Source organism: Nipponia nippon, unplaced genomic scaffold, assembly GCF_047370975.1.
Source record: "Nipponia nippon isolate SJK-2023a ecotype South Korea unplaced genomic scaffold, ASM4737097v1 scaffold_3, whole genome shotgun sequence".
In the NCBI taxonomy this organism is placed as follows: Eukaryota; Metazoa; Chordata; class Aves; order Pelecaniformes; family Threskiornithidae; genus Nipponia; species Nipponia nippon.
The window spans coordinates 63,221,647-63,237,996 of record NW_028262347.1 but is presented as its reverse complement, the minus strand read 5'-3'; the positions used below and the strand labels follow the sequence as shown (position 1 = coordinate 63,237,996).

The 16,350-nt window shown below is 41.2% G+C and overlaps 1 protein-coding gene across 10 annotated transcripts in view; it reads left to right on the top strand.

The window, feature by feature from the left end:
* TBXAS1 (thromboxane A synthase 1) overlaps nt 1-16,350 on the top strand; it is a 232,432-nt gene that overhangs the window by 76,804 nt on the left and 139,278 nt on the right. For 6 of the 10 annotated variants that reach the window (XM_009465851.2, XM_087768217.1, XM_087768219.1 and 3 more), the window contains one exon: nt 6,349-6,401. In XM_009465851.2, coding sequence (XP_009464126.2) covers nt 6,349-6,401 — 53 coding nt within the window. Of the gene's footprint in view, nt 1-4,365; nt 4,828-5,983; nt 6,216-6,348; nt 6,402-7,754; nt 8,022-16,350 lie in introns of those variants that run through there. The other 4 variants (XM_087768223.1, XM_087768222.1, XM_087768221.1 and 1 more) reach the window with 4 other exon arrangements.

The following is a 16,350-nucleotide window of genomic DNA, read 5'->3' as shown; positions in this document are numbered from 1 at the left end:
AGGTGGTACCTGAGGGACTGTTAACTGGCTGCAGCTGCTCCGTCCAGCCATGCCACTTATGCAGTGCTGGTGGTTATGACTTCAATGTTAAAAACATATGGTGAGGTTTGTGAGAAAATCTGAGGACTGTGTGTTCCACGCACTGGGAAATCTTGCATGCTATTGAGGTCAGGCTTGCAATTGTGTATTTACTTGCCTGGCTTCCCCTCCCTCCCGCCGACTCTTTAGTTACCAGCCTATTGGAATCAGCCATTAACCTGGTTAATGGGGAGAGACAGCAAATACGAGAAAGTATGATGTGCTTTTCTTAATTCCCTCCTGGAAACTTGACTGTTTTAAACTGTAAATGTCTCAAGCAAAGGCTGAAAAAGGTCCAAAACATGTCTTGCTTTTTTAATGCAGCCACATCCAGGCAGAGGAGAATGAGATGGGGCTGTTTTCTCCTTAAGATCACTTCCCAGTGAAATCCTTGGGGGTGAAAGGGTAGTGCCCTGCCAAAACTGCTCAGGTGGCTTCGAGCTGGCTGCGTGAAGGCTTTGGGGTGGTGAATCAGCATGACTGAACCGTATTGTGCCATCTGATCCTTTGGGTGATATGACTTGATCCCAAGAGCCTCTGCCCTCTCTCTGACCAGGGCAGGTGATGGACAGCAGAAGGAGAAGAGGGTGATGAAAGGCATGGAGTAAGGGCAGAGTGAAAGCGAGAGCTCATGCAAGAGGGAAAGCAACCGTCTTTCAGGGAAGGACCAGTTTCTCCAAACACTGATACAACAACTGCTTGTTCCAGACAGCAAGGGCTAATACAGCACGCAGAAATAAACCTGCCCGCTTAGTTTTTATTAAAGACCTGAAAAGGTAGAAGGAAAAAATTTACAACTTGTTTGGTATTTAGTTCAGGTAATTTTTTTTAATTGTGTAATGAGAACACATTGTCCAAATTTTCATATGCAGATTCAATTAGTGTTCAGTTAATTAGCCTTTACAGATGAGGATTAACTTAATTACATAACACTAACCTCTCAATAACTATTAAGGGTAGGAAGGCTGCTTTTAATAAATTTGGAAGGGCTATATGTGTTTTTTAAAATCTGAAATGGCATACACATAAATTAAACCAAATTATACACAGAGGACAGCCATTAAGGGTAACGATCAAAGGAAACAAACTATGTACATGGCTCGGAATCAGGCCGGTTAGAAGTTCATGCTGTTTTCCTCCTCTTGTCTGCTGGCATCCTAGTGTTTTCACTAGGATTATTGCTGGAGATGATGTACAGTATGGGATCATTCCTTCAAAGTGGGCTGCGGTCTGATACAAGGTTGGTTTAATTAAGTGTTAGCCTGTATTAGAAAAAAAAAAAAGAAATCAACTTGGGTAGTAGGTTATTAGCAGTTGTTGTTTGGTTTTTTTTTTTTTCCCCCAGGTGGTCTAAGGAAAAAAGATATGTGAAGCCCATTGAATACTAAAAATTTGATCCATAAATGTCATTCGTTGTCATTGTGTACCATAAATAACTGTACAGATTTTTGTCTCTTGATGAGGTGTGTGCTCAAACAATGATGCTTTGGTTATTAACATCATAGTGAAACAGAACACCATGTCTGACTACAGGGTGGTGAGGGTGGAGCGTATATGGGACTAGTGATGCAATGTGGTGTCTTTGGCTTCTGAGTCACAGGTCTGAATCCAGGGTGTCTCGGTAAGTGACTGACATCAAGTAATGTGTGATGCTTTTCAGAAAGTGGCAACAAAAGAAGCCTTTTTCCCTTGGCTGTTCTTGCACGGGTAATGTTTCCCACTTGCAGTGGATTTTGATGGGCACACCACATCGCTCTCCACACAGCTCAGTAGCTTTTGTAGCGTTCAGTACACTACAAAATTCAAGGGCTACCCTTATGCATTCTGGAAGGCACATTTTTGAAGTCCAAATTTTGAGCTACTGTCAGGAGCATGCATCTGCTGGATCCCAACTATGTAGGCTCCTTCAAACCATTTTATCTAGTGACCCTTAAGGACTATAGCTAAGTTCATAAACCATGCGATTTGTTTTCCAACTGCAACAAGCTGAAATGGTGCAAAGCATCCTCCATACCATCTGGGTCACTTTAAGCTGAAAGTCACTTAAGTCCTCATTTGCAGCCATGAGATCTGCAGGCATTGAGCAACTACTAAGAACAGGTTGGATATGCCTCATGTTAGACACCCCAAAAATCAAAATGCATGGTACTGCCTCTTTCTGAAAACTTCAGCTTAGTGCCTACACCTGTGTTCAGCAAGGAGGGAAGATGACATTGCTGCAGATTTTTCCTCGCTGTGAGGAACTAGCAAGGTGAATATGCAACAAGGAGGAAATTGCTGAAGTATCTGTCTTGCAGTGGCAGAATCTGTTGAAAAAAGGAAAGGGGATACTTGAGCCAACGGAGTCCTTTCTGCAGCCCTTTCATGTATGTGCTGCTCAGGCTGAAGTCTCAACATTCGATATCTCAAGATAGATGGTTGGCAATGGCCAGACTTGGCTCTGATGCAGACCCAAATCTTTTTCCCTTCCACAGGGGTTGCACCTGTATCCCTGAGAGCAGGATTTGGCCTTGTGAGTGGTTCTACCCACAGATGCAGCTGATGATACATGCTCAGAGGAAGGGGAGAATGCAAATTCCCTGTAGGGAGGCAACTGCCAGCCATGTAAACAAAGAAGCCTTCTGGGTGTGCAGCAGTCAGCCCACTTGAGCTGCTGTTTCCATGGTGTACCAGATGCTGTAAAATATGCTTTCTTCAGGGAAAGAAGCTTTTCATACTCCTGCATTATCTTGTTTGATAATGAGCTGTCATCAGGCTGGTACCTCACTGTAGGGGCCACACACAGCAAGTCCTCCCTGCCCCAACCCTTTTTGGAGTTGTTGTTGATGACAATTCATATTCTGCAGCTTCCAAATAAAGAAAAAGCTACATGATTTTTCTGACTTGGAACAGAATTACTGACTATGGTTTTACACCTCATTGTTATGAGTGACTGTTTAATGTGCTACAGTTCCTCCTGATGCACATGGTGTCATCCCGTTATACTGTGTGGTGTTCTGCTTTTCCGTTTCCTTCTGTTTTCCTAAAAAATCAGAATACATATGTTTCCATTTTCCCCTTCCTAACCCCCACATTGTTTCATTATAGCTCCTGTCATATGGCTTTAAGCCACTGGGTATATGTCAGCAGGTATCATTTCTGAGTTTGCTTCCTCTCATGTTTACCCACTGGGTGATCTTGAGTCAGAGAGGTCTCTGCCTCCATTTTCTGGTAAAACAGTTGCTGCTGGTGGGCAGGTACTTAGTTATCCTGTAGTGCTAAGTACAGTTGCAATTATAAACCTGGACAAACTTGCAATAATGAGTGTTGGAGCAGATCGACCTCAGCTAGTGTAAATAAGTTACCAAAAACACTTCAGAGGCTTGCTGTGCTTCAAACATGACTCACAGGAGGAGGAGGAGGAGGATGTTTTCAAGGTACCTGTCTACTGGAAGCCGTGTTCAGGGATGATGCTGCAAAACTGGTAGAGCTACGTGGATGTGGCATTATCCCCTCACTGTGTACTGACACTATCACAGGTTCATTGGCCTTCCTTATGGCTATTGAGAAGAAACACAAGTGCCTTCATACAACCCCATCTTCCTCCAGCTGAAAGACGTGCCTTGGCTTGCTTGTAAGGGATGCACGCACCTTCCTTCTGCCTTACCCATGCTCCAGCCACCGCAGCCTCGCAGTGCTCTGTGCGTGCTGTTTGCTTGTCTTTCCCAGGCAGCCCGATGAGACCTGCTCCTGGGTGCTCACCATGGCCGCGAAGGGGGGCAGGAGAGCAGTGTGTCCTGGGGGTGGATGGCGGAGGCAGACAGCGGTGTGTATGTGTGTGTGGTGGTGCAGGACATGAGAAGGTGTCCTGGAGCGTAGAGAACAAGTGATTCTTTTTGCTCCTGAGGATCCTTTCTCACAATCTTTCCCAGATACTTTTCAACTCTTCCTCTCCCTATATCTTGCAGGCTTGTACTTCTCACTTGGAGGAGGAAAAACTAAGTGTGGTTAATTTTAAGCCAGTGCAATCAGTTAGGAGACCTGGAGGTGGAAAACCAGTTATTGGTTAACAGGCCTGATTTGAAATGTGTTCTGCCTGACCCCTCTACTGTAGTGAGCCAGGAGCAGCACTTCCAAGAAGCCGGCTTTCTGGAAGGCTTTTTCACTGAATCATTTAAAGCCTAGGGTTCTTGTAAATGTTAATATCCTGCTGGCTCTCTGGAATGCAGCTGGTGGATACTGCAACTGCAATACCTGTGTGCGTGCTTGCAATCCAAAGCAAAACTGAGCAGGCAAGATTTAGGCTGTAGTTTGGGATGTCCTCACTTGAAGGCTCAGGCTAGGAGGAAAGTGGGCTGGAGGGCAGACCTGATTCAGCATCATCTCCCAAGACTGGAAGTCCCTCTGCCCGTGCAACTGATATTGTTGTGATACAGCAGTGCTTTGCACCCTGTGTTCGACTCTGCCCGGTAACCTCGAGCAGTGCCCTGTTTGATGCTGGTGCCTCAGCGTGGCCGTAAATGTCAGCTGTGTTTACGCAGGTTGGAGTCACTCTCCCAGGCAAAGTGGTCAGAGCGCACTGATGAGCTGAGCCTGCTTTACGCAGTCTTAGGTGGCTGCCTGGAGAATAGTGCTGGGGGGAGTTTGGCCCCAGGATTTTCCCCTTGCATCTGCAGGAGAAGGCAGTAGGCAACCTTTGTAATGCTGAAATCATAGCAATTGCAGGAAGAAATCCTGCTACTGCTGAAGTATCGCTATAGCAAAACGCAGGTCAGTGTGAATGTGTATGTACCTTTTCCCCTCCCTTGGTGTCTGCAGATAAAAGCCTTTTTGAGTTAGCTGTATTTATTTGTGGTATCACAAAGGCTTTGTCCACCTTAGTTTCTGTATGCTAATGGATGAAGCTTTTCTGCTTGCTTTAGTGGTAAAGTATTTTTCAGGTGAGAATATGTATTTTTTTCAGGCAATCATCTAAACCACCTCTTTCATAATTTTATCTTTAGTGTGTTTTCTTACACACCATTCAGTGCTTTAGCTTTTTGTAGCTTAAGGAAAACATAAAGTTCTTGCCTTAACCTAGAGACATATTGTCCTGTAGAATAAACATATTGCAAGTCCAGGATTAAAAAAAAGCACAACTGTATTAAGAATAAAAAACAATTGAAGGGCTCTATAAGAGGAGGACTGTGGGTGGTCGCAAGTGCTTGCTAATTTGGGTGATAAGTTAGCACCCAAGGGTGATAGATAGGATAACTACTTTTGATTATCAGATTTTCTTTTGTTTAGTATGGTAAAATGCTCCCAAAGCATACACACGTTACATGGTCTTGTTTATTCGTGTCTGTGGTTAATGTATTTACAGTAGTTCATATTGTTCTAGCTAATATTCTGCAGTATGTAATAAAAAATAAGAAAGATTCAATATGAGGCATAAGTATTCTACTTTGTTAGTGAATTTTCTCTGAAGAATGAAGATAGATCACAATAGTCTTTCTTGAATTAATATAAATGCAGATTAACATAGTCAAATGTGTTATTTTTCCATAGACAAGTTACGAACATAATGCAGTACAATTCTCAAATATCGCAGTTTTGTTAAAACAGGTTTTTTTATATTCACTTTTGGGGACGCATTTTGCACACCTTCTTTTGGATTAATCAATCTGAATTCATTTAGGACACTAACAATTTAGTACAGTGGCAGGTTTATTTAGATAAATGGATAACAATTTTCATCAATTATGAAAATGAAACACAGTAAAAATTCTAAAAGTTTGTTAAAAGAAATCTGCTTACTATTCTGCAGAGTGTCCTAGGTGACTGCCTCATGCTAAACTCCACCTTTGCAGGTTTTTTTTTAATCGTATAACTAAAGTCAAAACAAGATAACCTTTCCACGTTCCCTGTGTTTCTCTTGTGTGTAAGTCAGTCATATACTTATTCTGTTATCAATTTCTCTGTCAGTTTTTCCATCCACACACATATCGGAAAAAAATTGAGTCAGGACACCAATCGTGAAATTAGCTTAAAAGAAAAATCATGAAATGGTAACGTATTTTGGAGTATAAAACTCTGATGAAAACCTGGTTTTGGGGTTGGAATTTTTTTTCTGCCGTCATTTCTAGACTCTACTGTCACAGATGGACAATTAGAAAAAGGTGAGGTTATGAGTTAATACCATGGTTCTCCTAATTGAGGTTCAAAGCTTTTGTGTGAGTGTTAGCAACACTGTGTAATAGAGTTTCTGTTAAGTACTTTTCTAAAATACTTTGTTATTTTTCTTTTATCCAGGGTTTTTGGGAAAACCACACAAAACTCATAACGGAGTATGGACCTGTTTGTGGGTAAGTTTAGCAGTGCCATGAGCTTTCTTCTTTTCTGGCTCTTGCTGTTTGGGTTTGTTGGGTGGGAGAGGTACCAAAATACCAAAGATGTTCATTGAAACGTAGAGTGCGGTGTTTCAGTCTAGGGGACAGAGGTGGACGTTGTTTGACTACACGCAGAAAGTAACCTTGGCTTATTTTAGTTCAGCATTTGGTGTTGGACTTCATTCTTCTCTTTCTAATTTTAATTATGCACGTAAAGTTTAGTCTTTTTCAGACTGTACAAAGCTGCCAGCCTTCAATATTCTCTTTTCATCTGCATATTCTTTACTTACGGTGAACAGTGGAAATAATAATTTATTGTCTTAAAAAAACCCTCATTTTATGAAATAGTATGAATTTGGTCCAGCTGTTGCTATCTATATTTATGCAAAATTTGTAAACTTAAAATACAATGAAGTACAGATTAGAAATGAGGCATTCCTCTCTCTATAGCTCAGCTGTGCTATCTTAGTTTATTAGGAGTAAAGAGGGTTTACATACTATATCCCTTCATACAAGCCCTTCCACATTTCTGTGAATGTCATTTTCTGTTCCAAGAACTCCTTTCCAGTTGTCATCGTTTTAAGTGGAAATGCAGTTATTTCATGGTAGCTTCTATTGTTGTGGTCAGTTGGTGTTTCTAGCATAGCTATTATTTCAATATATAAGTATAAAGCAATATCCACAAAGTACAGATAATGTCAATTTTTTTTTTTTTCCCTGTGTTCTGCAAGGTGTTTAAGACATGTGCGAGAGCATATATGAATGTGTGTGTACATACTGGATCATAAATGATATAAATATGCTTTGTATGCACTTCCAGCAAAAAACCTCTATCAGAAAGAAGTCAGGCTCAGCCATATGAAGCATTTGATGATCTAGTCACAGCTGCCTTGTGGCATTTATGCTCAGCCCTAAGGACAAAGTGCTGCAAGAAGTGATGGAAATAATGAATTCCAAGGGTTAGGTACTTGTCTAAGAGGAAATAATGCAGCGTCTTGGCTGGCCAGGTATGGAGAAAGATATTCATTAACATTGTGGCAATTTGTATGTTGTGTAACAAATGGAAAATGACTGAGGCTTATTATCTTCGTGACCTTTGGTGTGATGCCCTTAAATGACAATAATGTAAGAACACTGGCATCCATTCCTCAGTACATTTCCCTCCTTATTAATATCATGCCTATTCTTTTCTAAGCTGAATTCGAGACAAGTTGCTACTTAGTTATCTGTCTGCTCATTCGGACAGGCAGAGGCTATGTCATCAGAGAAAGAGACGTATAATTACAGTGTGTGAGCAGACAGATAGAAAGTTTCATTTTTCCAGTCTACCCACAGCTGTTAGGGATTGAAACCTCTGTGAGACTTGCACGGGCTGCAAAACTGAATGATGGTGGTGGTGGTCAGCCAGGACGGTTCTGCCTCTTTGGGATCCTGTAGGTCAGAGGAGTGAACAGATTGGGCATAACTACATCCCACTTATTGCATGCATGAAAAACTCAATTTATGAGGGATCTCGGAGGCTGGCAGAGAAAAAAATGTTGCTTTTTGATATCTCCCAGAAAAACAAAGCTGGGCTCAAACATTGCTGTGCTTGAGGTAAGCTTTATTTGTAGCTGAAGGAGGATGTTTTAAAACCTGGCTTGTGAACTGCTGTTCAATAGGTGTGGTATGTGTTCGGGGGTATTTATCAAGGTTCTGCCAACTAAAGAAATTCCTTCTCCTTCCCTATATGTCTTCTGGGTGATTCTTTCTGTGGTTCTTTGAAATAGGCAATAAATGGTAGGTATGTTTATGTGTATGGTCCCAGCAAAGTATTGGATCTGGCAGTTGGAAGAAGATGTGGCATTTTGCTTTTTCCAGATTGAAAACTGCTTTCCAATAAGCATAAAGAGCAATGATCTTTATTTCTACAGTGGTGAAGTGAGTTGAATACAAATCTTTGGAACTGAAGCCTTTTTTTCTTTCTAAGGTCACTTGAATAGTCTGAACGATACCATCACAACTGTTTTCTTTTGTGTGTGAATTGGTTTCCTTGACAACAGGATGTCAAATCAACTTTTCAGCTTTAATCAAGTCAAAACAATATATCCCTTCCATTCCAAAAGGCCTCAAGTCGTAGAGAATTATTTCAAGTAAGGCTTTTGTAGGTCACAAAAGCATTTTTTTTCTTCACTCCCGTGTGCAGATCCAAAGGAGAGGTGATGGTAATACCTTTTATAGAGAGAGACAATGCAAATAGTCTTCAGTTGTGAGTGTGTGCTGTGAAAACTGTCTGTTTTCATACAGAGATGGCCCAAGATGGAGGCCAAGGCAGAAACAAACAGGTCTGGTTTGGTGCAAAAGCAGAGTTGAAGCATTTCTGTTCAATGGGGGAATCCAAGCCACTGATGTGACTTTTGAAGAGATCCTGCAACAGTGTGGTAGTCTTTGGTTCAGCTATAGTTTGGAACACCTTCTATAAAAATACCTCCTCTAAAATACTTGTGCTGGTTCTCCATAACAAAAATAAAAAGTGAAAAATATCCTATTTGGAAAGCAATGTACCGATACATGTTAAGATTTGTCTTGAATATTCTCCTTTTTATGGTAAGATTTTGCAGGAAGGTAGTCCTGGTCTCTGTGGAAATTAGTGACTTACGTCACTTATTTTTTGGGTGAACTTTGATGTTTTGATACTTTAGTTTCACCCCCACCATATCCAATTTTTCCATTTCAATTGTAGGTTATGGCTACTATTGGAAATAGGTGGTAAGAGCAGACAGAGAAACAAATAGCTTCTGGGTTGAAGATGAGAAATAAAGGGGGAGAGTATACTTTATGGAATCAGAAAAGCAACTGCTACAACATGAGCAGAGCTGTAGAGGCAGTGAGTTAATTTTACATTATATACACACTTCGTATGCATTTGACTACTGCGATTGCATCATTATGACTTTACAGCACTGTAAGCATGTATGGCTGGTTTGGAGTTGGAGGATAGTGCCAAAATAAGTAATATATTCTTGGCCCAACAACACGCTACCAGTGAAAGAACAGAAAATATGATACAGCCCTAAGCGGGCAGGTGATTGCCTCTGGGATGAATGAACCTATTCTGCCTTCGACTGTAGCAATGCATTTGGATGTGGGGAAGAGTGTAAGAGTTCATAACATAGACCTCACTGCATATAATCAAAGAGTAAGAAGATTAAAATTCTGTGCAATTTGTAAGGTCACACTCTTTCTTCACGTCCTTTTGCATCCGATGCAGCTTGCAGCAGTTTAAACCCTATTCTTACTCTTCCTTCACTTGAACTCTCAACTTCAACCTGCTGTGAGAAGTCTGAACAACTGTGTAGTAGAATAAGTGCTAAAGAGGGCAAGAACAAAGTAAGGCAGAGACGAAGAGATGGGTCTAGGAGTAGCAAGAGGATGGAGCTTAGATTAAACAACCTCTAGAAAGCAGAAGACAATTGGGGTGTTTGAGCTCAGGGTTGTCAGGCTGTGAACTGGCAAAGGGAGGCAACAAGCTCAAAATCTGCTTTTTCTAATGGGGGGAGGAATTAATGAAAACATTTCTGACAAGATCCAGTTATAAACCATTCTCAATCCCTAATAAAACTTAAGCAAACCGCATCTACCCATGCTGAGCCTCTGCTGGACTCCAGCATAAGCATACCAGGATCAGCACAGTACCACAGAAAGCATGTCAAGGTGCATGCTTCTTCTGAAGCACCTTGTGAAAACACAGATGTGAATGGAGCTCTATCTCCATGTAAAGAGTATCTTGTTTTGCAGTGGGTTACTTCAGCACGTTTTTAAGTAATACATAGAAAGCAACTTAAAATAGGATAGGTGATATTTCTTAAGGTGTCTGTGGGATTACTCAATGTCTGATCTGTGGGTGGTGTGTTGTTTTGTTGTTTTTTTTTTTTTCCTTAAGGACTTCCTAATATTCCTTAAATGATTTCCTAACAAGTCATTATTGGAACCAAGATCAAGCCTGGTCACTTAAATGATTGGGTGGTTTAAAGGATTAGGATAGATCATGGAGCCAGTCACTAACTTGAAATGTGTCCAGGGGTGAGCTGTGATTGTAAGCTATGCTGGCAGCTGACAGCTTTTCGGAAGTCTATGCAGCCAGAGTTGGTTCTGTCTTAACGCTTGACTTCTCCTCTCCCCCAAAAATGTCGCTGCAGATGGCACTAGTTAGCATTTCTGCAGATGAGTCCATAATCAAACAGTTGTGGACAAGAAACAGGCTTTTCTCGATGCTGCTCCTGACTTCTGCATCAGGGCTGAGGCACAGTGGTTAGTCACTGTGGAGGTCTGGGGCTTTCCCCTTTTGTGGACAGAAGAGGGACATGTATTTCTGGGATTTGGGCATCTGGAACTTTTCTCAAAGCCTTATCCTTTCTTCTGCCCTCCTCAAACACCTCGAGGCAAACCTAAGGTGGATAGGGGCAGGATCTCCTCCTGCAGGGAACAGCTGATGTCTTCATCATGCAGTTAATTTGCCTGAAGAAACAGTGTCTTTATTGCCATTTTAATTTCGCAAACTTTTTTTTTAACCTCTCTGTTTCTAGCCTTATTCTGCTTTATGTGGAAAGAGTAATCCCAGGACAGGTATTCTCATTTTTATCTCTGAAGGCTCATGTAAAGAAATAATTTAGTTTTATGAAACAATCTTATCTTGTTTGATTTCCTCTTTTGCACTGGGGGTCTAATGGACTTACTACCTCTCCTGTGGTCCTTCCTTTATTTTGATATTTTAAACAATTTACTTTTTGTATTTCAGCTAGAGAAAATCATACCTTGGCAAGGATAGGGGGGAGGGAAGAAAAACAGGCTTCCTATTTCTGATCTATAGCTCTTCATAATCTGTTTCACATTTAACCTAATAAAGATTTTTGGTAGCCTCACTTGCCTGGATTTTTGTTTTCTGAAAGAGTGACATACTTTTTTGGCCAGAGTTGAGTCTTTCATACCCTATCAAGATTTATTTTTTTCTCACTGTGTTTCCTCATTTATGTGTTGTGATAAGGTCCTTTGACTCTATAGGATTCTTGATCAGCCCCAGAATTGCTACTATAAATTAGTTATCTCTTTTTCCTTTAAATACCTGCAAACTGTGGATACAGTACAGCAGAACCCTTAAACACGTGCCTAACTTTGAGCACGAGTAATCCCATTAAAGTCAATGGTATTACTCAACATGCTTCAAGTTAGGCAGGAGTTTATCTACCTTGCTGAATCAGGGCCATAAAAGAAACAATTGCATTTGTGCTTGAAAAATATTTTTACTGCTGTTGGTACACATAAACACCTAGGTTTATTGTAGCTGAAAGAAGTTAATGGGGAGAAAAATATTTCTTCCCACTCCCCACCCTCTCTTTTGATAGTACTTTGCATGTAGACAATGTTATTGCTCCTCTGTGTAATGTGCTAGCCATTCTCTCTGAAATGGAAAAGATTATCTCAAAAATTCACTGAACAATAGGAGAATCTTAACATTCTTAAATTAAATTTCAGACCCCTTCTTTTTTTTTTTTTTCAATTAATGCTTTCAGAATTTGTTAATAGTAATCTATTTTTTAAAAGATGTCTTTTAAAACAAACAAACAAACAAAACTCAACAATATTCCTGGCAGAAATGTAGTGTCATGGTACAACGCTACATCTCCATCTGACTCCCAACACTTAACCATAATTAGGTATTGGTTATAGTTAGTTCCAGTGGTTAAATCAAGCTGCTGGAACAAGTCCTATGAGTTACTTATGGGTATATCATCTCCAGTTTCTCTTCTTCTCTCTAGAGCTAATTGGTCTTAAAAACATAGCCTTTTATGGGGCTGATGCCTAAAGATTTACCCAAAAGGTGGCATACCACACTGTTTTGAGAATTGGAGTCTAGTGTTATTGTTACAGTTGTAATAGTTTTTGTGGGCTGCCTGATCATTATGGAGTATTTTACGTTCTGTGTATGGAGACCTGTGGGATGCAGTTTATAGGCACAATTTACGGTAAATTAGTTGACTAGTTTAATTCTGGCATGTTTCAAATGTGCTTAGGTCTCTGGAACATTGCAAATTGATGCTTAGTGTACTAGTAATGTTGAAGGTATTCATTAATGAGCTCTTCTTAGCCATGGACAAATCTTATGTGTGGACTATGACCTCCCATGAGAACCATGCAACTTGAGCTTATCTACTCTGTGATGGCTGTTGATTTGTTACTGTAGCCTCCTGCTGTCCCAGTCAGGTCCAGAGACACTTGTGTTGTAGGTATTCACAGTCAGAGACTCAAAGACCCACCGAAATGTCACAGTCCCAGCCCTCAGCGCAGGCAAAGCCATTTGGATGGAAAAGTTTGCAAGTGGTAAACTCTTCTGCATGCAAAGCTCTCTGTCTCTTCTCTGAGACTCCAGATGTTGCCCTGGGGTGGCTGAGCTGCAGGCATGTGCTCACTGCTGAGCTTTTTCCAAGTTTCTTTCCTCCATCCATGACTGCTCCACGATTCTACTGCAGCTGTTCAAGCCAACGCAAGTCAAAGACCTGATGTAATCCTTTACACCTCTGGAAAGAGAGTGTGAAATCCAACCAAATGAGACAGACATTTTTATATGCTCTTGGCAAGGCAGCGAAGGACAGTGCCTGTCACCTGCAGGATGTTCCTGATGCTTGTTTCTGTACTCATGGTGCGTGTAAACTGCTGTGGTTGTAGCTTCAGTGAATTAGTGTTGTGTAGAGGGAAATCCCCTAGTTGGTATGGCTCCACTGAGACGGTGTTGGCTGGATGCAGAAAGGCTCTGTGAGATTGGCCAGAACTGTGTCAGCTCCTAAGATTGATGAGGTAAGCAGAGAGCAAGCCCTTGTACCATATCTGAGCATTTGAGGAACGTGGTTAAATCTTGGTCTGCTTCTGCATGTGCAGGTAGCATCTTTGGCTAGGAGGAGGTTTCACCTCCATTTGCTCCTGGGGAGGTGTTTCTTTGTTCCCCTGTCTTCTTGCACATTGGTAGTGCAGCACTTAGCTGTTAAAGTACAGTCCTTGTGACCTCCAGGTTAAGATTATTGGAAAACTGAAGTTTCTTTTGAAAATGTGTTGCCTGAGGAGCATTTTACACCTAATATACAGCACGGGTGATCTTTGATCTATACTGCCTGCTTCTTAGCTAATTAATGCTTAAAATCATTGTTTAAAGAGCTTGAGATGGGACTGCTAAACAGATTGCCTCTTCTCATGTAACACCATCATGATCAGCACCTGCATACCAGACTGTGTCATCCTAATTCAAGGCGGGGGGGAAATATTCTGAGTGAACCCCATAGTTATAAAAACTAGTTTCCTAGACTTAATTTCACCTTGAATCTATACTCTTCACCATCTACCAGAGTCTGCATTTGTTATTCTTCTTAACAGGCTGTGAAGTTCACCTTGTAATTTTTTTCCCCCTTTCCACCATTTGGGAAGAAGCAGGCTGAGGGCTTTTAAAAGACTAAAAAACCTGAGGCATTATTTCAGTATACCAATCCTACTAGAAAGTATGGGAAAACAGCAGTATTGTAGATTTTGCTGTGCATATTAAATGCTTTCATTAGAATTTCCTACAGCACCCAGAAGTATTGATGCAAACCTGAAGTGGATACATACAGTATGTAATGTTCAGTAGCTATTAATGGTCTCTGGCTTCACCTGCTATGTATCTGATTATGAACCAGTGTACCCAGTGCCATGCATGGTAATTTTTAAATTAAGTTCTTGAATCATTTCCCCCTACTCTGCACAGAGGGAGGAAAATGCATCGTCCCTCCCAATGTGTGTGTGTGTGTGTGTGTATCCCCTTCAACTTTAAACTAATGCCACAACTCAGGAGCTCCTCCTGCCCTCCTTGGTTGCCCAACACTTCACAGGAGAGTCAGGTTACTGCTTCTCGAGGTGGCTCCCTACTGCCAGTTTACCCTTCTTTGTGGCAGCCCAAAGGAATCCAAAAGCAGCTTGTGACTGCTTTCTTATGTGCCATGAGAAGCATCAAGCAAAAGGTTTTTCCCTTCCCCACATATCCCTCACTGGGGGCTGAAGAAGAAGGATGCAGAGAAGAAACTGCAAATCAGCAGCCTGTTGCATGCCCCCATTCTCCGTGAGCCCCAGCACAGGCTGGAGCATCCATGGCTCTGTCCCCTCCTCATGCCCACCTGCCAGGAGCTCCAGGATGCAGATGCTGGTTAGACCCTCTCTCCCCATGCTGGGGAGTCCTTAGACAAGACCTCGTGGAGCCTCTGCCCCTTAGGACACCAAAGCGTTGCACAGAAATGCATTAGGGATGTCTCTTATTTAGTTTCTTAGAAATAGTCTTATTTTCCTCTTTGAGGATGACTACACTTTGCCAGGTATCTAAGGAGGTTCTTCCCATCAATTGCAGCCTGTCGTCCTGGTGGTGGTGCCACCACTTTGTTGGCTATGGGTTTTGTTCTGTTTTTTCTTTTTACATTGACAACCTTGTCTTGTGGGCTTTGTATTCATGCTTCTTGCTGTAGTGTTTTTCCCCCTAAATATTTGCTCTTTGTTTTCTTTCTCTTGCTTCTCTCCATCCTCTTAGCCCTATGTTATCTTTCCTCCGTGCTCTAATTTTTATTCCTCCCTGTTTTTCTTATCCATGTTGAGCTGAAAACAGTAACATGACCTGACAATTTTTACGTCATTCCAAGGTTTTTATGTACTTCCATAAATCTCTTCATTACTTTTTTATTGTTTTGTCATATATAGGTTTTAGTTTTTCCTCTACCTTATTAGTCTGGGGATCAATTTTAGTCTACAATGTTTTATTAGTAGTAAGGGGAACAAAATATCTCCTTTTTCTTTGTTGGTTTGGCACCATCTTCAAATTACTTTTTTTCTCTGTTTGACCACCTCTCTTCTTTCCCTGGAGAGCCTGCTTTATGTCAGACCTTCTGCTGGTAGTGAACTGGGTATGATTTCATCAGGCAATAGGCAAAAGTATACCCCACTGCAGAGGAGGAAGTTGTTTTCAGCTGTTATTCTATTTATTTTTTTTTCTAGCTTGGGGAGTGTGGAATGAGCTGAGCCACCATTACCCTGGGGATTATGAATCTGTCTTTCCTTCCATTAAATTTGGTGGCTAAACCTGAAGGCTTGTCTTGAAGGAGGATTTATTTTAGTCATACTGAAAAATTGTACTGGTATAATTAAACAGCTATAGTAATGTCAAAAAACTCCCATGCCACAGACACAGCAGCTCTGGAATGACACAAACCACACCAGGGAAAAAACTGACCATCTCCCCCAGCCATTATTGTATCTATAGGGGTGTGCTTCCATAGGAGTTTTTTCTAGTCTAACTTTCTTAAGATTCAAATCACGCCTTTTCGCAGAATCTTCTCTCTCTCCCCCATGTAAATAAGCCTGAAAATAGTGATCTGGACCTTCAAGCTGTTGTTTACTTCTTCAGTGTAGCTCCATTAAAGGCATAGAGCCGTGACTATTTGAGGATCTTGACCCATTGTTTTTAGGTCTCTCTCATGTTATATAACTCAATTTTTTTGGATGATGGTGCCGACTGAATACAATTAGGTTTCATACAGCAAATTTTAAGACTTATCCAGGCGTCTTAAAGTAGTTTACAGAAAAAGGAGTGAGTTGGGAGCAATGTTCTGACTCTGTAAGGGCTAGCAGTAGACATTTTATCACTCAGCAATAATCCAAGCTTTTCTGTCAATGTTGGAATCTATTTTATTGAAAAAGGATCTTGGCAAGGACACTGGGAATTGCTGCAGAGTCTTTCAAAGTGACATTATGAGAGGATCTTGGTTCTTTGGGACCTTTTATTGCATGGAACATCTTATGAAATACTCTGTGTGAAGGGCCAAAGTAAAATGTTATCAAAGCAGCCTAACAATTTTATATGTCCACTGGCTGTCCATTTGGC